Here is a 22,159-nt window from a genome sequence, read left to right as displayed (position 1 = left end):
GGTAGGATAATAGACTAAATAATAGGGGGGAAATGGAAAATAGGTTTAACTTAGTGGGATTTAATTACTGGAGATTAAATTCTACCTATGCTTAGGGTGCAGTTATTTTATAATTCATTTTATTATGGTGCATTATTTGTTGTTGCATACCTTCAAGCCATTTCTGATTTATGATGACCCGAAGGAAAACCTATCATGGGGTTTTCTTGGCAACTTTCTTCAGAGCAGGTTTGCCATTGCTTTCCCCTGAGGCTGAGAGAGCGTGACTTGCCCAAGGGCATCCAATCGGTTTCCGTGGCCCAGCCAGCATTCGAACCCTGGTTTCCAGAGTCCTAGTGCAAGGCTCAAACCACTATGCCACGCTGTAGTATGCAATTTGTACACACATATGATGAATTTGTATCCTTATAACAACAACCAATACTTTAAAAACTAGAGGCATAACTCAGCAGAACCTTGGAATAATACCAATATTCTACAACTGCATTTCTTTCTTTTTAAAGGAAAAAATTCCAAACTCTGATGCTCTCCATATGGGAATTTTTGTATGCAACCACTTCCCGCTGAAATCATCAGGGAACCAGGCTAGAGATCAGTCACACTCCAATGCAGAGCCCATTCATTTCAATGGGGGCTTGTCCAAAAAATGCTTTCCAATTGGATTCCACTGTTCCTCTTCCAGGGCTACCGTCCGCAACTCAGTACTTTCCGGGTGTGCTGGATTACAACTCCCATCCCAGCGGGCCATGTTGGCTAGGGATGATGAGAGTCGCAGTCCAGCAGAAAGCACCAAGTTGGGGACGGCTGATGCAAATGATAGGATGCAATCCAGCCATGTTTAAATCTTTCCAGTGTCAGCCCTCTGTATCCACAGATTCTTCATCCACGGCTTGAAAATATTCAGACAAGGTTCCAAAAAGCGAACCTTGATTTTGCAAATATACTTCTCATGCACAATGGGTAGAAAAAGGAACACTTTGCCTCATTCCTTCCATGGGGGGGGGGGGGGGGGGGAAGGAACACAAATTCTCTTCCCCTTCTAGCTGCAACTAGAAGGAGGAATAATTAAAAAGTTGCCTGCAGGAATCCCTTGGCTAAAGTCTAGGGCTGCCTTTCTGCTCCTGTTGGCAAAGACCAATCTGTCATTTCCAATACTAGCAAGAGCCCTTGGAAGGCGCAGAAAGGAAAAATCAATGCAAAAGGCCCTCAGGGCACATGCAGAGTTCCCCCCCCCTCCTTGCCACAACCAAGTTACTACAAAGAGGAAACTGATGATGGTGAACGTTTTAGAGGGCGAGTGCCCAAACTGCAACCCAAAACCGAGTGCCCAAACTGCAACCCAAAACCGAGTGCCCAAACTGCAACCCAAAACCGAGTGCCCAAACTGCAACCCAAAACCACTTATTTATCGCAAAGTGCCACATCCCTCTGGATTTCTAGTAACAAACTCTGGCGAACTCTGTGCTGGGTGACAGTGTGTGTGCCCACAGAGAGGGCTCTGAGTGCCACCTCTGGCACTCGTGCCATAGGTTCGCCACCCCTGAAGGGAGGAGAAGCTTTGAGATTAGGAAAAACGTGAGCTCCCATCCCCCCCCCCCCGGTCCAGAAATGGATCAAGGGAAAAGACCAAGCCTGGCAATATGTCTCCAAAGCAGCCTCTTTTAAAGCCTCGGAAGAAACGCCAACACACTTCTGCTTCGGTTGCCAGGCCTTAGGTGCCAACAATGTGCCAGGCGCTGTGCAATATTTAGGTTCAATGCAGCCTCTCCTCTAGAGACAATCCTTCTCTGACACTTTAAAAAGATGCCCCGGTTTTTACCCACTTCTTCCAGTGTTTAAAAGAGGGAGGGCTTGGAAAAGTTACTTTTAGGGACTCGGGTTCTCAGTCAGGCACACACACCAAGTCATAAAACCCTTAAAAGTAGTTGAAAGAAAATAATATTTCATTCAAAAAAAAGAAAAAGAAAAAAAGAAACCAAACAAACCTGACATACACCTGAAAACACTGGAGCAACTGATATCGTGGTCTAAAAAAGAAGTAACTTTTTCCAAGTGGTGGAAATAGGGTTCCTGGCCCCTCCGACAGTCCCATTGGCATAAAATGGAATACCTAAAAGGTACCTTTTAAGAGGCCACTTGGAACTGGGAAGTGTGACTAAAACTCCCAGCATCCCTCAGGAGAGTGCTGGGAGTTGTAGTGGCCCCAAAGTTGCACCTCTTCGCACTGACAGTAAGGGAAGATTAGTAAATGGGCTAGGCTGGGGGATGCTGGGAGTTGAAACGTCCCCAAAATCACACTTCCCAGCAATTGTAGTAAATTAAGATTAAATCTGGGCTAGGTTGGGCAAAGATGGGTGTTGCAATGCCTCCAAAATCACACTTTGCTACAATTAAAGTAAATTAAGATTAGGATCTGGGCTAGGTGATGATGGGTGTTGCAATGTCCCCAAAGTCACACTTCCCAGCACTGACAGTAAGTGAAGATTAGGCTATGGGCTAGCCTAGGGATGCTAGCAGGTGTATTACTCCACAGTCACACTTCCCAGCACCAACTAGGTGAAGATTAGGCTATGGGCTGGGGATGCTGGGCACTGTAATCCCTCTTAAATCACACTTCCTAGCACCAACAGTAAGTGAATATTAGGATATGGGCTGGCCTGTGGATGCTGGGAATTGCAATCCCTCTTAAACCACACTTCCTAGCACCAACAATAAGTGAAGATTAGGCTATGTGTTGGCCTGGGGGATGCTGGGAACTGAAATCCTCTTAAGCCACCCTTCCTAGCACCAATAGCAGGTGAAAATTAGGCTATGGGCTGGACTGGGTGATGCTGAGAGTAAGTAAGTACTGTATTAGGCTTGGAGCTGGCCTGGGAATGCTGGGAGCTGTAGTCCCCCAAAGTTATACTTGTCAGCTGGGATCTAGGAAGTGAAGCTCTGGGGGGGGGGGGGGGCTGTGAAAAAAGAAACATTCTTTGCCAGAGGAGAAAGCAAGAAGAGAGCAGCAGCAGCAGCAGCAGCAGAGGAAAGCAGGGAGACTCACCTGGGCCAGGAGGGCACTGGACAGTGTCAGCCCCAGCGCCAGCACTGCAGGGCCCATCGTGCGCCTTAGAGCCAGAAGGCCGACACAAGCAAAATGGCTCCTTTTTTCGTCTCTTTCAGATATATATATATATGTACGGAATTAAATCAAACTCAGTCCGCAAGCTCCTTCTCTCTGCTGATGCAGAAAAACAAAATCAAACGTCGACTTTGAAGTTCATGCAGAAGAAGAAGGAAAAGAAGGAGGAGGAGGAGGAGGAGAGAGAGGCAGCTTTCCCATCCTTTCCTCGCTGGCAAAGCGGAGCCCAGAGGCTGCGAAGAGAAGGGTTCAAGGCTGCCAGGGGCCACTTCTTCTGTTTCTTCCCTTCCTTCTTTTCCTTTGACAGCTGACTCCAAAAGAAACAGGGCAGATTCCCGGAATCTTTCTTTCTTTCTTTCTTTCTTTCTTTCTTTCCTTCCTTCCTTCCTTCCTCTTTCTTTCTTTCCTTCAACAGCAGACTCCAAAAGGAACAAAGCAGTTCCCCGGGATCTTCCTTCCTTGCTTCCTTTTCCCCCTCTCTTTCTTTTCCGTCCTTCCTCTTTCTTTCTTTCCTTCTTTCAACAGCAAGCTAAAGGAACAAGGGATCTCCCTTCCTTCCTCCCTCCCTTTTCTTTCTCTTCCTTCCTTTCCACAGCAGAGTCCAAAAGGACCAAAGCAGACACCCGGAATCTCCCTTCCTTCCTTTACTTCTTCTTTCCTTTCTTTGGACAGCAGACTCCCAAAGGAACTAAACCAGATCTCCTCGGGATTCGCACCCAGGACCGGAGGAGCGACCCAGCCCACCTTCCGCTCCACAAAGCCTCCTCACTGAATGGGAATTTCACCGGCGCGCCTCCTGGATGCATGGTTCGCCCACTTCTAGACTCCGCCCCCGAGGGCGGGGCCAGGTGGGCGGGCCGACCAATAGGAAGAAAGGAGGCGTAGCTGCCTCCCATTTAGGCACCTGAGGGCCAGGTAAGACTAGACTAGAGGCTGGAGCAGAAGAGGGCGACAGAAGCACAAGGAGCTTTGCAAAGAGCAGCTCCTAAAGAGAAAGCCCTTTTCTTTCTGTGGACGCCCTAAGCCAGCACAGAACCGTGTCATCCTCCTCCTCAGATCATTCTTTGCAGTTCTCAGTTTAACTACCCTGGCTAAATGCTAGGAGATCCTGGGAACTGTCGTTTTGTGAGACATTGAGCTTCCTCTGTCAGAGAGCTCTGGTGCCACAATAAACTACATTTCCCAGGATTCCCTAGCACTGAACCAGAGCAGTTAAAGTGGTCTCAGATTGGATGTATGAATGTAAAAGAAGTAGAAAGTAGAAAGAGATCTTTGGAGGTTTTGAAATGGAGTTTGGATGGTGATCTCTCCTGAGTGCTTTAACATTAGATTTCGACCCTGGCAGTGCGTTGGGCTTGTTGACCCTTGAGATCTCTTCCAATTCTATGGTTCTATGTCTGAGAAGAAAGTGACTTTAATGGTGCAATGGACAATGTTTTAGAGATGCTGTTATGTGCCCTCAAGCAAAGTCTGACTTACAGCAAACTTAATTCAGAAGTGTTTTCCTCTTGCCTTCCTCTGAATATAACCTGGTAAGTCTGGTGACCTGACCTTGCTTGGTCAGGTCCAATACGATAGAACCATTACACTTAAAGTGGAGCCATAATGGCAAATCCAGACTGTACATCCCTCTTGCCTTCAGGATCTCAGGAGGAAAGGGCATGAAGATGGAAGAACAAATGATGTCAAACAGGAATCTTTTCTCAAGATAAAAGAAGGGGGGAACCACACAACGCACAAATCAATATGGGAACGTTTCCAGCTTAATCTACCGTATGAGGACCAAATATCCAACAAACAATGCTGAAACAGAAGAATTGGCTTCGGCTGAAGTCATTCTCTCTGAAGCAGATGAATTAGTAACGGCTGACTTCCCCCAGCCTTGTTCTGGATCGACTAAGAAGAAAGCAAGCTATTTACATCCTTCTGCTGGGGACCTAGCTCAGCTTATTTTAAGCCAAGATGAATGCATTCAGACTCCATCATCTATCCCCTCCCAGGAAAACACAACATGATTCTGTCCCTATCCACCTTGGACTGCAGATGATGGATCTGGAATACTCATTTCGTATTAAAGACGATTGTGCAAGAGGCTAACATTTCTAAGAGGTTTGCATTTCAAAGGTAGGCCATCAGGATAACATGCTGCGTCTAAACTGGGCACATTTATGGAGAAACCAGGGCAAAATAATGTGACGACAACGGCCAGAATCCTATTGGCATCCTACACCTGTGTAAGTTCCTTTACACATGCAATTGTACTTCATACCTTCCAACTGTCCACATTTGGCAGCAACTGTTCCAATCAATCCACTGCCATCCCACCTTTTCAGTTGCATTTAAAACGTCCCAATTTCTCTCTCTTAATCCCACTTTCCTCATCTGACTTCAGTTTCCTCCAGTTGCTGCAAACTGAGTTCAAGGTGCAAGAGGAGAGGACTCATGGACTCTTGCCCTTCTTTGTAGGGCTTAGGCAAAAGCAAACTGAAACAGCCTCCCTTTTGTTGTTGTTGTTGTTGTTGTGTGCCTTCACGCTGTTTCCAATTTCTGCCAACTCTAAGGCAAACTTATCATGAGGTTTTCTTCGCATGGTTTGTTCAGAGGAGATTTGTCATTGCCTCCCCTTGAGGCTGAGAGCATGTGACTTGCCCAGGGGTCACCCAGTAATTTCCATGGCTGAGCAGGGATTCAAACTCTGGTCTCCAGAGTTGTAGTCCAGCACCCACACCACTATGACACACTGTCTCTAGACCACATTCTGGTATTACGTGGCCACATGTGTCTCAGTTTTCATCTATGAAATGTTGGAGGGTACGGTACCTTTTTTTTGGACAATGTGCATCAAATCTATTCAGTTCATGGTTGCAGAAGCAGACTTGCAAAAGTGTAACCATTTTGCATGCAGTTGCTCATCCTCAGGAGGTGCATAACTATTTGCCAGTGTGTTTAATGTAGCACTGTCCTCACTGGGATTTCCCGTGGCACAACAGGACATTAAGCAGACACATTGGCAGATATACCAGTTGGGGCACAATGCCAATTTTCAGCAGAAGGATGTTGACAGTACTGGGCTAAGGATTTTACTCCACCAAAGCAAACTTTCCAACTATCCCAGTTTGGCACAGACATCCCTGATTAATCTTATGATGTCCCACCTTTTTAAATGTCCCAGTTTCTCTCTCCTTCTCTTGCTTTCCCCTTTCAGCCTCAGTTTACTTCCATTGCTGCAAACTGAGTTCGAAGCACCAAAGTGTTTGCCCTCAGTTCACTCAGCACGGGGCAGAAGAGAGGAGGCAGAATCTTGCCCTTCCCTGTAAATGTGGGCAAAAGTAAACTGCTGCAGCCTCTTCTAGCTTGTGTCTTCTTCCTCTTTAATACCTTTTGTTATCTTGACCATCCTGTGATGTTGCTTGGTCACACATGTCCCAGTTTTAATTTGTGAAATGTTGGAGGGCATGGAAAACATGAGAGCCAGCATGGCATAGTGGTTTGAGTGTTGGACTATGACTCTGGAGGCTAGGGTTCGATTCCTCACTCGACCATGGAAACCCCCGGGTGACCTGGGGCATGTCACTCTCTCTCAGACTTAGGGGAAGGCAATGGCAAACCTCCTCTGAACAAATCATGTCAAGAAAACCCCAGAAGAGGTTTGCACAACTTAGAGTCAGCAGAACTATTGGAAGGCACACCTCAAGAACAGCATGGAAAACAGTCCTGTCTGAAACCTTGGAGGGCTGCTGCCAATCAGAACTGACGATACTGGTTCAGATGGGTCAAGGATTTGGCTAAGGCAGCTCCTTATGATCCTATCAGGAATCCATTCCGCTCTTGATACAGGGCTGGACCTACCTTTAGACCAGGGCTGGACACAGTGCTCCCCAGAAGTGGAAGAGGTGGCAAACTTTTGGGGGCAAAACTTTTTTTTTAAATTTTGCTGAAACAAGTGTGGTGGAGAGGTACAGCTCTCCAAAGCCTCATGTGGGGTGCAAATGCACCCCCCTAACGTTCCACAGTTGCCCACCTTTGCATTAGCCACAGCACAGATTCTGGCTGCCACAAAAGGGAAGCAAACGCTCATTACTGAATTTGTTATTATTGGAATTGGTAGACAGTCTGGGTTGCTAGAATGCAAGCTGCATTGGCATCTTCCTCTGGTATTAAAAATAGGTAGCATATTGATTTTATCATTCATCAGCTTGGCACCCAGGGGCTCCGTTTGCAAGATTGCTGGATGGCTGACATACCTATTGGAAGCGACCAGGTTTGTGAAGTGAGATAGCACACACAGGTGTACAAACCATCTTTCCCTCCCTCCCTTCTCATCTCAGTCATAATAAATAGCTCACGATCTATTGGTGTCACGGATGACTGGAAGCTGTTCTGGGCAGGTCTTCATTCTTCCAGTTTATAGTTGTTTATTTGCTTACTTAAAATATTTATGCCCCTTCTTTTGTGCCAAGGCATTTGGAGGAAGCAGCTGATAATATTAGAACAACAACAACAGAGCTTGGAAATGGGAATATATTTATATTTTTTTACTACAAATAGAATCTTGCCCCCATCTTCTTTTTCCAAGCAATTCTAAAAAGCAGTTTAAAACTAAGCTGTACAGAAAAGATAGATCATAACTTATGCTGTACATAGGAGTGCTTTGACTCTATATTTCTGCATGGCAGGGGGTTGGATTGGATGGCCCTGGGGTCTCTTCCAGTCTTAGGGTTTTAGGATTCTAAGCTCTATGCAGCTGAGTTCCAGGTTAGCTGAAGAACCATATTCCTCCATATGAGACTTCCTTGGTTTCAAGATCTCCTGGAAAAGGCCCTTGTCACAATCCCACTCCACCTCCCACGTGATGGAAATATGAGAGAGGGCCTTCTTGGTAGCTGCTCCCAAGCTGTGGAATTCCCTTCCCGGAGAAACCAGACTAGTGCCCTCTTTACTATCCTTCCTTTTTGGTTTCACCTGGCCTCTGAAGGTTGCTTGTTCTGGAAGAAAGGACCATCCCTAATGTGTCGTAATGTTATTCCTCAACGTTTTCTTTTTAATGGTCATACTTTTAATTTCTTTTTATTGTTATTGATAGTTCAGTTCTATTCTTAACTTTTATACGACGTGATTTTTTCATTGTTGTATGTAGCCTTGAGTCCCTGTCGGGGAAAAAGGCAGGATATACTACTACTACTACTACTATTACTATTGTGTTGGTATGATGGTTTAAGTAGCGTTTGATGCACAGCTTGAAAATACTTTGTTGAATATTGGCGGGATACAGACTGCCCAAAAAGGGCAGTCTCCCGCCGCCCTGGTTTGCAGCATGAGGAAGCCGCAGCGGAAGAACCGCGCAGCTCCCTCGTGCAGCAAAAAGAAACCGCAAAAAGCCGTTTCTTTCTGCGGCACGGTTGTGATGCTGCAAGGCGCCAATGGCGCACTTGCAGCATCACAAAGGCACTGGGACGTGCAGACGCTAGGCGTCCATCATGTCAAAATGGTGGCGCCCATATGTACAGGGCGCCGCCATTTTGACGCCCTCGTCACGTGCGTGGGGCGAGTCGCGTCTGGAAGTGTCGTCCCTCGCACATAACAACAGTGCCCCATAGGGCCTGTCTGTATAGCACCATAGCTACTCTACTTTGCTCCTACTACTAGTAGAGTAATAGTAGCAGTTGAACAGTACTGCTAGTAGAATAGTAATGTCCAACAAAGCATTTTCAGTCTGTGCAATGAAAGCTAACAGGTTGTGTTGGTTTGATGGTTTAAGCGGCCTTTATTGTGCAGCTTGAAAATTCTTTGTTGAGCATTGCTACTCTACTCTGCTCTACTCCTATTACTAGCAGACTAGTAGTAGCAGTTGAGCAGTACTGATATTAGAGTAGTAATGTGCAACAAAGCATTTTCAGGCTGTGCAATAAAAGCTAACAGGTTGTGTTGGTTTGATGGTTTAAGTGACCTTTGTTGCACAGCTTGAAAATGCTTTGTTGCACCTTACTACTCTACTCTACTCCTACTAGTAGTAGAGTAGTACTAACAGTAGAATACTCTACTGCTAGTACACTACTAGTAGTAGAGTGGTAATGTGCATAAAAGAATTTTCAACTTGCAGAACAAAGGCTACTTAAACCATCACACCTACGCAACTGATGAACAAAAAACCCCAAGAGTTCAGCTACAACAGTTTAGAGGGTGACAGGTGAGAGGTTTAGCTTGAGTCCTACTAATATATCTCTATTAGAGTGAACCCCTTGAATCAGTGAGATTTGCCTTAATGTTGACGCATCATTCAGCAGCCTGCCAAAGAAGTATCCTTACCAATTCTTTCTGGGGAATGCCAGAAAACACAGTATGTGTATCTATTTCAAATGTAGAGGACCCTGTTGTAGTTGGTTTACAAGGAAACATATCTGGAATAGCTGTGTTGGCCATTTAGCAAAGTACAATAACAAAGTACAATAATTTTGTGGATTTTGGATATTGTTGTATCTTTGGTTTGTCAATTACCTGATAACTATTATTCAAAGGGTTTACTCTAGTGGGTTTAACAGGAAGAATGCAGAACTCTATCTTTTGAACAGGAGTGCGTAACGTGTGGCCACAGGTGATCCAAAAGCCTCATTTGTGGTCCCTTATTTCCCACCCCAAGAATTCCTGGACTATCTCTTGTCTGATACATCTGAGACACCTGAGAATCTTACTAGGATGTTTGCAACTTGCAGATGATGCTTTAAAAAGAGTAGGCCCTTTTCAAATCTGTTTTGATGAAGACTATTGAAATGATGCTAAAAGTTTCACAGAGTGGTAATTTCTCATAGACTATGGCCAGAATCCTATTGTTGTCCTACACTGGTGTGCGCTCCCCTATACATGCAAACTGTTTCTCTTTTGGCTGTTGTGCAATGGCCACATTCAGTTCTTGGTTGCATCAGTGAAATTGCACAGGTGTAACAATTTCACATGGGCCTAAATCACCCTTTTGTGGACACATTCTAGTTGGGACTGACCAACAGGAATCCGGCCATGCAGGTGCATTCTTGGATGGTGCATAGCTATTTGCCAGTGCCTTCCATGTACCACTTGATTCACTGGCATGGCAAGAAACATCACAACAAGACAAACGGCAGGGATCACTTGCATAACATCAATATTCAACAGAATGGTGATGTAGCACAACCATTGTGTCATTATGCCAGTATAGATGTAACACTACTCAAGCATGTGGTAGGCTCTTCAGGGTCTGGGATTGACAGTTGTTCTTACACTTACCTGTACACGGAGTCTCATATTTCCCCTTTTCATTCACACTGTTTCTATTGTACCTTTTGATTTATGCTCATTCTGACATTTTTCCAGCTGACTTAGCTCATTAATTAGTTGGGTTGTTTTGGCCATCAAAGACTTTAATAGAAGTTTGGCACCTAATGTATTTAGTATTTATGTACATGGTATCACTTAATAGAACTCATTCTGTTGGACTCCTGTTTCTCTTGAATTTATGTCAGTCGCTTGCCTGTAAACCATGCTTGCTGAGCTGAATTTTTTGAATTATGCTTTTGGTTAAGTTGTCTTCTCCTCTGTGGACTGAGATATTAAATTTTTGACATGTAGAATTATAGATTCAATGGAGTTTATCACACAGGACGAATCCCATGCAGAAACTAAATTTAAACTGAAAACAACCAAATTTGCAGGTTGTTTTTCAGACAACGTTCAGGATTGATCCAAACAGAAAGTTGAAAAAAACCTGCATTTGTGGGATTTTTTCAGACAACGTTTGTATGAAAGAGAAATAACACGAAAATAACCCGAACGCAAAGTCATCAAAACCAGCTTATTTATAGGCTATTTGGGGCATTCCTTGTCATTCTTGCTCTTTTCTGCTGTGATTTTTAAAAACATAAAATACAAAAGATAATCACAAAAACACAGATGAAACTGTTACAGAATGGAATAATAATGGCGATACTTATAGAAAATATGAATGACAAATAAATAGAAATGTATATACGTGAATGACAAGCAAATAGAAACATACATACATACATTTACCAAAATTTCTATTTATTTGTGATACATATTCTCTGTAAGTATCATCTTTGTTCTCCTATTCTGTAATAGTTTCATCGAGGTTTTTGTGATGCTCTTTTGTGGTTTACGCATTTATGGATGAGACCCTGCCCTTCTGTATTTGTTTGTGCTTTGAAACAGCAACAACTCTGGTTGGCCAAAGCAACTTCGGAAGGAACTGATTTTTGGACACTTTGCCACTAGGAATTGCACAGTGCCACATCTCAGGTAAACAGATGGAAAGTCCTGCTGCTGGTTGCGGCTTCACAATTTCAGAAAGTAGACGATGAGTGGGAGGTAACTGACAAAGTTATGGCTATGCATACTGACACTGTAAGAAATGTTGTTCTATGCATGAAGAAATCAAAAGCTGATGATTTTAGGTGTGCCTTGCACACACTTTGCAATAGGTTATAAATGCAGGTCTTTTAGCAGCTTGACTCAATAAGCAACTTAGCAAGTGCCATCAGTTGTTAGATCTTTCCAAACTCAACACACAGAAGAAAGTTTTGCTTGAAAGGAAAACAGAAGCTGGACCCAGCGATGACAGACTGCAAAGGGGTATCGTGACAAGATGGCCCAGTGTTTATATAAAGCTGCATAGCCTTCTTGAAAGAAAGCTGCAGATGATTGAATTCCAGCTGCAGTCTCCCAAATAGGCAATCCTCCTTGCTCATTCTTCCAGTGGAGTGGAATATTCCAGAGAAGATGTGTGTGTGTGTGTGTTTTACTTGAAGTGCTGAGGCTCTTGTTGTAGTTCATTTATTAAGAAATCTGAGCATTGCTGACAGCAGGCAAGGGCCTGTCTCATAGTTTACAAGGATGCTGATTGATGATTCTAGAGACAACATGAATACACACGGCATCCTTCCCTGCCTCTACACACACACACACACACACACACACGAAGATGCAACACATGAACTAAAAACGTGTTCCAACGTAGAGGAAAGTCTTGAGTGAACAGACTGTTTTCCAGAAAAGAAAGAGAGGAAGAAGGGTGGGAGGGAAAGAAAGAAAGAAAGAAAGAAAGAAAGAAAGAGAAAGAGGAGGTGGAGGTGGAGGAACAAAAGCAGGGGAAGTAGAAAACTTTTCTTAGGAGAAGATGAAACAGATTTTGAAGAAGATAAAGAGAAAGAGGTGAGAATAAACCAAAGTCAAAGAGAGGGAAGACAGCAAGAAAAGCTAAGAGACCGGGGGGGGGGGGGGAGGAGAAATTGATATAAAAATTAAGAACCAATGATGGGAATCATAAAGAGTTATATAAAGACCAGGAAATAAGAAGTCAAAAAATTGAGATAGGGAGAAGGAGAAAATTCCTCTTGCAGTTCGAAAATAAAACTGATAGAAAACATCTGTTAAAAATATATGTTAAATTGGAATAGATAGATTGACCTGGATTGGAAGAGATTAAGAAAAAGAAAAGCTGGGACTGAAAAGTTGTTAAAGACTACAAAAACTCAAAGATTAAACAATGGCTGTCTCATTGAAAAAAGTGGCTACAACACTCACACAAACAGAAGGACAATATCAAAGAAGACAATCTAGTGAGCAGACATCAGTTTTGGAGGAAATAAAAAGGATACAAATAGTGATGAAGAATAATATGAACAAAGAAATAAATATGTTGAGAGCTGATGTAAAACAAGATATGAAGGCAGAACTGAAGGACATAAGACAATCTTTGGAAGAAGTAACAAAAGATATGAATAATGTAAAGGAAAGAATATACAAAGCAGAGGAAAAAACATTAACTCTGGAGGTGATTTTTACTAATACAATACAGGATGAGAAAGCAGAGGCTGAGAGAAAACTGGATGAAAAGGCAATGAAAGAATTTGAGAGCTGCCTGAAGGTTAGAGGAGTGAAAGAACTTAAAGGGGAAGTTTTTTTAAAAAATGGAAATAAAAATTATAATTTTTTAAAAAAAGAAAGCGGATAGGAAGAGAATAAATCCATTTGAGATGTGGTGCTGGAGAAGAGTGCTGAGGTTACCATGGACAGCCAAGAAACCAAACAAATGGGTCCTACAGCAGATCAATCCAGAAATCTCGCTGGAAACCAAAATGACAAGACTGAGGTTGTCGTACTTTGGCCACATCATGAGGAAGCATGACTCACTGGACAAAACAATAATGTTAGGAAAGGTAGAGGGAAGCATAAAGAGAGGAAGGCCACAATGTTATATGGATGGACTCTATTAAAGAGGTCATGGGTATGAGTTTGCAGGACCTGAGCAGAGCAGTGGAGCAGAGGGAGTCTTGGAGATGTCTCATTTGCAGGGTTGAGATAGACTCAAGGGTGGATAACAACAACAAAAGAAGCAGAGGAGATGAGAGAGGGAAGGGAGGAAAAACGGAGGAAAAGGAGGAGGGGGAAGAAAGAAAAGAAAGAGGAGGAGGAGGAAGAAGAAAGGGAGATGGGGAGGGAGAGGAGGGGAAGGAGAATATTTTTCTGTGCTTTTTTGATGAGGAAGCAGAAGAACAGAGGAAAAGCAGCAATTTCCACAACTCTGACAAATGCTGAAACAAATAATGCTTTTCTGTATATAGAGGCATCCTGGAGCTGGAGGTTCATGTAGGACAGAAAACCCATCCCTTGCAAGCACTTCTAAGTGGCCGCCTCCTCAGTGTTTTGGGAAAGAATACAAGGAGAGCCTTGTTAGATCAGGCTAGTGGTTCCTCTCATATGATTTCCTGCTGATGACCAAGCAGATGACCGTGGGAAGCCCACAGGCAAGATGTGAGAGGAAGGGGTCCTTTTCGGTTGAGAACCGTAGGATCTGTGATTAGCACTGTTTGCCATAACTAGCTCCTGGCAATGGCTGTTGGGGGCTTCCATGGCTGTGCATTTGTTTTGGGTTTCAGGGATAATTCCACCTAAACATTAGGATGAATTTCCTGATAGTTACAGCTGTTTGACAGTAGAATATGCCTTGTCTTGGAGTGTGGTGGAGTCTCCTTACTCAGAGGTTTTCAAACAGATCCTGAATGGCCATTGGAAACAGGGAGTGCTTTGATGGTGTCTTCCTACATGGCAGAATGAGATTAGACTTGGTGGCCCTTGAGGTCTTTTCCAACTCTATGAATCTGTGATTATATGATATGGTTGTATGGATGGTTTTAAGTATCTGAGATAGCTGCTTTCAATTCTCCTCTGTTTTCCCCACTATGATTGTGTCCAGTTCTGGGCACCACAATTCCAAGAAGGAACATGTCCAGAGAAGGGAGACCAAAATGGTGAAAGGTCTGGAAATTGTGCCAAGGATGGGTGGCTCAGGAACATGAGTCTCTTTAGCTTGGGGAAGAGAAGGTTAAGAGACGACATGATAGATGTGTTTAAATATTATTCATCCATTATTGAAGATGAAGCAAACTTGTTTTTTGGGGGTTTTTTTTGTTGTTTTTTGCAGCTCCAGAGAGTAGGACAGAGAGCAATGGATTCAAGCTGCAGGAAAACAGATTCCACCTAAACCTTAGGAGGAACTGCTTGACAGTAAGAGCTGTATGACTGTGGTAGACGCTGCCTTGGAGTGTAGTGGAGTCTTCTTCTTTGGAGGTTTTAAAACAGAGACTGGATGGCCATCTGTTGAGGGTGCTTTGATTGTATATTTCTGCATGGCAGGGGGTTGTATTGGGTGGCCTTTTTAACTCTATACTTCTAGGTTTATTTTAATTCTATCTTTATTAATACCCAGTGATACATCATCCACCCATCTCTGATCTCTAGGGCAGATTAACAATTGTTTTACAACTGGCTTTTTTTAAGGGTGTAGGAAAAACTTTCAAAGATGTTCATGGTCAATGCACCTTGTGGCTCTCACACACTTGGGATGGCAAAACAGGATTGAACCCAAATGTTAACACTGCTATCCAAACTACTGACCCTAATTTGAGGAAGAGGCTCAACTTGTCAGCAAGCTCCTTCAAAGTTTGGACGATAAACTTGAATCAGATTTACTGCCTCACTGACATGTTGACCACTTGATACATATTAAATTGGTATGATGGACTTCTAAAACAATGTTTCTTGCTCCAGTGCAAAGTCTGTAATGCAAAGGATGCAACAGGGGTGAGCTGGACTCACAAAGTTGTTGTGATTCCTCAGCACATCTAGCTTGAATCTTTGCCCAGCATCAATAATGGATATCTACTGCCCTGTTTTTCTCTCCACACATCCGGTGCCAATGGTAGGCCAAATAAATGCTGTCATTAACATGATGAATTCTCTGTGTTGCTGGCAAGAGGTTTTACCCCCAAAATAAAATTAAAATTAAAAATATGGCTTTAACTGCACACCGATAACTCTGATGTTGGCAATGGTGGTTTTGCTCCTTAGAGTTCTGAAAATAGTTGCTGGCTCCATCCCCAGCTGGATTTAATACACCAGCATAACCCCCTTCTCTCTCTTTGCTACTGCAGCTCACTGAGAACTTCAAGTGTCTGGATCTGGACTTTAAGAGGGAACCTGGGTTGCTTCTAGAGCAGAGGTTCTCAATTTTTTGGTTCTCCAAAACGCCTGGAGAGCCAAAAAGTGAGAACCTCTGCTCCCAAATCACATGCCATGGACTATGCTTGCTAGCGTTTGTTATGCTCCCAAATCCCACACCGTGGACCATGTTAGCTAGTGTTTCTGGGAAATGAAGTTCAAAGTAGCTGAAGAATAGCAATTTGAGAAGCAATGTTCTAGAGAAAGGAAAGACTGAGCCTCTGGAAGGGCTAGACCTCTGTAGTTCCAAAACTACCACCACAAAAGGGCATGGGAGGGCATCTGCTGAAACCAACTTATGGCAACCCTAAGGTGAACCTATCATGGGGTTTTCTTGGCAAGATTTGTTCAGAGGAGGCTTGCCATTGCCTCCCTCTGAGGCTGAGAGCATGTGACTTGCCCAAGGTCACCTAGCTGGTTTCTTGGCCATGTCAGGATTCGAACCCTGGTCTCCAGTCATAGTCCAGCACTCAAACCACTATACCAATGACCATTATATTATATAACCCACTCATCAAATAACAGATAATCACTTCAAACCTGAAGAGAAGGTTTATACCCTTCAACATTTTACAGGTGGAAACTGGTACCAAACAACATCAGTGCAAGACAGCAAAAGAAGAACACACAAGCTAGGAGAGCCTGCAGTGGTTTGCTTTTGCAAAGTCTACTGGGAAGGGCAAGGTTTCACCACCGTGTGCCCTTTCCCTATCAGCTGAGTTTAATGCAAACTATTTTTTCACTTTGAGCTCTGTTTGCAGTGACTGAAGTAAGCTAGGAGGAAGAGAGAAACTGGGACATTTGAAAAGCTGTTGAAAAAGTGGAAGGACAAAGGATTAACTGGGACTCTCCCTGCCAAACTGGGGCAGTTGTGGGGTGTGAAGTCATATCCCAGTGACAGAGCATATCCGTTGGGTGTAAAAGGTCTCAGGTTTGATCACTGGCATCTCCATGTGAAAGAGCCTTAAAGCTGTAGATTTGAGAAAGATGCTGCACTCAAGACTTTGGAAGGCTTTTGCCGGACATTACTGGGTTTAAAACTTTTGCATAATATTCGTCTTTTACTTCCTTTCCTGACCACAATCTCCCTTTTGCACACATCCTTTTTTCAGAAAATATAGAAAGAAGAGGAAGTCATCTTGGGGCAGAGAGGAAGGAGGAAGAACAAACAGGTTTGACTAGCAAACACCAGCTACCCGCAACTAGATAAATAGAGGAAACTTTGGCACGCCAACACAGGGCTGTTATCAGAATGGTGGTTTTTATTTTAATACATTTGCCAAGGACACAGCCTCAGAAAGAAGAGAAGAACAGTGGGGGTGAACAACTGGCTCCACAGATGGTGTCACCGAGAATGGTTTAGTTTCTTGGATCATAGTCTATGGTTTCATGAAGATAGATTCCTGGCAAGTGGGGTTGCACCTCTCAGCAGTTGGCAGAAACGTTTTTGCTTCGAGGCGCCCAAACTTGATCAGGAGGACTTAAACTGAGTTATATGGAGGAGGGAGGCAGTATTCTTGAGGTCAGGATTTCACCAAGTCCTGGAGATAAGAGCCCATAAGTTCTAGAGAGAATTGGGTGAAGAGTACAATAACCCAACAGCCACAGATGCTAGCGAAACAGAAATAAACTCTTCCAGAACACAGCCACATAGCCTGAAAAACCCACAAAAAACTAAGGATGCCAGCTGTGAAAGCCTTTGACTTCACATATATCAACAGTGTTTGCCTGGAGAGCTTTACAGTCAAATTTGCCCTTGCTTTTCCTCTCTTGATGCAGCCTCTGATATGTTGTGGCCTTTGAAACTTCATTCCTTTGGGGCCGCTTCCTCGCCTTGGGATTTTCTTTTATTCTACAATTACACTAGGCTTTCCCCAATCTTGTTATCCCACTTCAGTATTATTACGGATACATGTTACCTGGGGTTTTGTGTAGCTTTTTTTTAAAAAGAAGTGTGTCAAGTTTTGAAGTGTTTGAACCCTTGCATAGCTTGCCTAGAGGAAGGTTTCCTGAAGGTCAGAGTTTTGACAGCTCTAACACTAGGTTTCCTTTTGGTTCCCAAGAAATGCCATCATTCCGGATAAAGATGCCTTAAGAAATGTAACCAATATCACAAGACGCACAACACCATTCCAAGGGGATGACACAGCCCAGTGAAAAATGTCCGTCGTTATTTGGCAATTGAAAAACAACTGCCTGTCTATCGCTGGTGAATCATTTAAATGTTTACCTCATGCTAAGATCCAAGTTCTTGTCAAACACTATAATATTAGTATTAAAGAAGATGGAGATTTTAGATGTTTGGATGATGATGAGCCTGAGATAAAAATCTTAACAGATGGATTTCAGAATGCCCTGTAATAACTATCAGGGACGCATTGCCAGAACTGCGGAAGCTTTCATGTGCATTGCAAAGATTGATTCATGCTGTGTGATAGTTTCATCTACTGCAAGGGTGGCCAATGCATGGCCTGTGGGCCACATGAAGCCCACCCAGACATTTTTTTGGTGCAGGAATCCTTGTTCATTGTCCCTGTAGTAGAACTACACTACCAATTAGTATTAATTCAGCATTTTTAGTGTTTAGCAATAGCATTTACATTTCTATACCACTTATCAGTGAACTCAACACTATCTAAATGGTTTACAATGTGTAAGCCAATTGCCCCCAAGAAGTTGGGTATTCATTTTACTGACTTATGAAAGGATAAAAGGCTGAGTCAAATTTGGACCCCTGGGATCGAACTCACAAACTTGAGTTCAGCATTTAATAACTGCACCACTAGGTCTCCATTCCTTTCTTGGAGTGGGAAAGATGCTTGCTTTCTCCTTCCAGAGGTTTTAGGATGCAGAAAGATGTTGTGACATCATTCATCACCATACAGAACAATGACAGTTGCAACCAAATTTGTTGTCAGCCACAATGGTGCTTTAGCTCAATTGAGCAGGAGCGTTCCTCATCACTGGGAGGTTGGCTTCCCCAATGTATTAGGATGGATATATATCAACTGTTGGTGTTGTTGTGTGCCTTCAAGTCGTCTCCAACTTATGGTGACCCTATCAAAGGGTTTTCTTGACACATTTCTTTAGAGGGTTTTGACATTGCTATCCTCTGAGGCTGAGAGAGTGTGACTTTCCAAAGTCAGCAGGGATACGAACCTTTGTCTCCAGAGTCATAGTCCAACACTCAAACTACTATGCCACCCTGGCTGACTATGTGTGCACAAACATAGGCACATAATTAAATAGGTAGTTTACTCTGTTGATGGTAAGAGCATTTAATGTGAAGTCTTGCTGTTGTGCGCCTTCAGGTCAGCTCTGACTATCTGATTTCTTTGGAGGAAGTTTGTCTTCCTCTTACCCTATGCTGCAGAATTCATGCAGTTTGACACTGCTTTAACTGTCATGGCTAAATGCTATGGGATACTGGGATTTGTAGCTTTGTGAGATATTTAGCCATCTCTGTCAGAGAGGTCTGGTGCCACAACAAATGACAAATCCAAAGATTCCATAGGATGGAGCTGTGACAGTTAAACTGGTGTCAAACTGCATTAATTCTGCAGTGTTGCAGCAGTAAGGCTGCATTTACATTGTAGAAATAATGCTATTTGATACCACCTTAAGTGCTATAGCAACATCCTGTGGAATCCTGGGATTTGTAGTTTTAGGTAGAAGGTAAAAGTAGTCTGTTGACATGAATATCTAGTCGTAACTGACTGTAGGGGGCAGGGCTCATCTTTGTTACTAAGCTGAAGAGCCACTGTTGTTTGAGGACTACTATGGTGATCATGTGGCCAGCAGGACTGCATCAAACGCTGCTACCGTCACAGCAAAGTGGTACCTATTTATCTACTTGCATTTGCATGCTTTTGAACTGCTAGGTTGGCAGAAGCTGGGACTAGCAACAGGAACTCACCCCATCATGCAGCACTCAGGCCTCAAACTGCCAACTTTCAGTCTTCTGATCATCAGAATTGGCATCTTAAACACTAAGTCACTGCATCCCTTGTATCCCATGTAGTTTTACAAGGTCTTTAACGTTTTCTACCAAAGAGTGCTGCTGTATCACCAAACTGTAAATGCCATTATTCTGTGGGATGGAGCCATGGCAGTTACAGTGGTGTCAAATTGCATTATTTGTACAGTGTAGATGCACCCTAAGAAAGCATAAACTACCAAAGGTCACCCCATGGTGTTCCCTAGCTGGATAAGAATTTGAACTCCAGTCCCCTGAAGTTCTAGGTCACCTCTCAAACTACTACACCATGCTGGCTTTCCACTGGGAAGTTGGTCATCCCTTAAATGACCAAAAAGCATGCATTCAAAGGGATCTTGTTGCACCTTTGTGACTGTGCAAAAGAAGTTGTAGCATAGATTTTCACAGATGTGGTCACCGGTGTCCTGGATTTCATCTCTGAAAAGGGTGTGCATTGAGTTCATGTGCTCAGGAGTGCATTCGTAATCCATGCAAGACTAGAAACAGTGTTCAGCAACAACTAAGGAAAAGGCCATGCTGGATTAAGCTTCAAACAAGCAGAGCCAAGGCTCTGTAAAGGTTATAGCCATTGTCTCTTGTAACTGATGGATTAGGCTGTGCGTTTTGGCTCTGGACCAGTTTTCCAAATGAGCACTTGGGGAGAAAGAAAGCCTATTACCAGCTCAATATGTACGATGTACAGAAGCAAATCCTCACGTAGCCTCATGCAGTGCAGACAGTATCCATTTTCCAAGTGAAGAGAAGTTGGGCTTCAGGTTGGAAACTAATCCTGAACCCACCAGCCCTGAAATCTTCAGAGGCAGGATAGGAGGAAAATGTTAAATAAATAAATAAAGATATGATCTTTGGTTTGGTTTTGCAAATACTTGTCTGATTTTTGTGTGTGCTGTAGGTTATAATTCTAATTATTAAAGAGAATACGAGGAACATCTAGTGAGTCCCACCCCTAAAGGACACTAGACAACTAGAGAACCCCCCCCAAAGATGCCCCTTCAACCTTTATTTGAAACACCCCCAAAGATGGAGATTCCATCTCTCTCCAAGGCAGTATACTCTACTGTTGAACTTGTGATTTGAATCCCTTGGTTCATGTTCTAATTTATGGAGCAGCATAGTGTCATAGAGTCACAGAATCATAGAGTTGGAAGCGGTCTTTGGGGTTATTGAATCCAACCTCCTGCTCAGTGCAGGATCTCCAGCTAAAGCATCCCTAGCAGGCAGCTGCCCAATCTTTCTTTGAAGATGTCGAAAGAAAGGGACCCCAGTAGGCAGTTTGTTCCATTGCTGAGCCACTCTTACTCTCTAGAGTTTCCTTCTGACGTTCAATCAAATTCTACTTTTTTGTAACTTCAAACCATTAGGCCTGATCCTCCTCTCTGGGAAATACCTTGAGGTATTTAAAGGGTGTATTCATGTCACTCCTCAGTCTTCTTCCCACCAAGCTGAACATACCCAGATCCTTCAACCTTTCCTCATATGTTCTGTTCTCCATACCTCATATCAAGTTGTCCTGAACCAAAAGCATGAAGATTTCTTGAGAAATTCAGTGTCTTCTGCCTAACAAAGGGCACTCTGGCCTCCCTCACAAAGGATGGAGAGATACTAAGAAAGTGTATCTTTTCTTTGCTTTTCTTTTTTCTTTTTGGTGGCAAATGGATGTTAAATTTCCTAGATTTTGAGTATCTCCCAGTTGCCCCATGGCCAGAAGGAGAAGGTACCAATCTGCAAAAGATACTCCTCCATACTATTTGAGTTAAGAACAAAAACAGAAAAATGCAGACCTATGACTAACATCTTCAGTTGTTTTTTTTCTGATGAAGCCAGTGGAGCTTCGAAGGCTTGTAACATATATATTGTGCATTTTGGTTAATTTAATAAAGGTATCACTGTTTGCTGAACTTTTGATGTTACTGGATTTCTTATCATCCTCATTGCCCTTCTCTGAGCCTGAATCCTTCTTAAAATGAGGCGCCCAGAACTGAACAAAGTACTCCAGGCCTGAGTACTGATCAGTACAGAATATAGCAGGGTCTATTACTTCCCTCCACTTAGAAACTATGCTTCTACCAATACAGGCTAAAACAGCATTCACCTTTGCTTGGGGGGGGGGGGGGGTAGGTCTAGGGGGGTGGTAGGTCTAGGGTTTGATTTTTTTAACTCTATTGTAATTTGTTGTATTTTATTGTTGTAACCCGCCTGGATTCTTCGTGATTGGGCGGGCTAGAAATAAATCTATTATTATTATTATTATTATTATTGATCAACAACAATCCCAAGGCCCTTTTTGCATATAGTCCTGCTGAGCCATGAATCCCATATTCTATATCTGTGCATTTGGTTTGTATGGTTGCATTTGTCTCTACTGAATGTCATTTTTAAACGTTTCATCCAATTTTCAAGTTTATTTAGATCCTTTTGAACTTTGTTCCTATCTTCTAATGTGTTAGCCACCCCTCCCAGTTTTGTGTCATCTGCAAACTTGAGCTCCCTCCATC

At 43.2% G+C, this 22,159-nt stretch overlaps 1 protein-coding gene across 1 annotated transcript in view; it reads right to left on the bottom strand.

Annotated features, from left to right (window-relative positions):
• Positions 1-3,879, bottom strand: part of VIPR1 (vasoactive intestinal peptide receptor 1) — a 104,206-nt gene extending 100,327 nt beyond the window's left edge. The window contains exon 1 of the mRNA XM_089533721.1: positions 3,044-3,879. Within this exon, the coding sequence (XP_089389847.1) occupies positions 3,044-3,100 (57 nt within the window). The 5' untranslated portion in view covers positions 3,101-3,879. The remainder of the gene's footprint in view (positions 1-3,043) is intronic.
• Positions 3,880-22,159: the final 18,280 nt, after the last annotated feature.

This window comes from Sceloporus occidentalis, unplaced genomic scaffold (genome assembly GCF_023333645.1).
Source record: "Sceloporus occidentalis isolate IW3139 unplaced genomic scaffold, rSceOcc1.0.p SCAF_7, whole genome shotgun sequence".
In the NCBI taxonomy this organism is placed as follows: domain Eukaryota; kingdom Metazoa; phylum Chordata; class Lepidosauria; order Squamata; family Phrynosomatidae; genus Sceloporus; species Sceloporus occidentalis.
The sequence above is the reverse complement of the archived record's forward strand: the minus strand, read 5'-3'. Positions and strand labels throughout refer to the sequence as shown.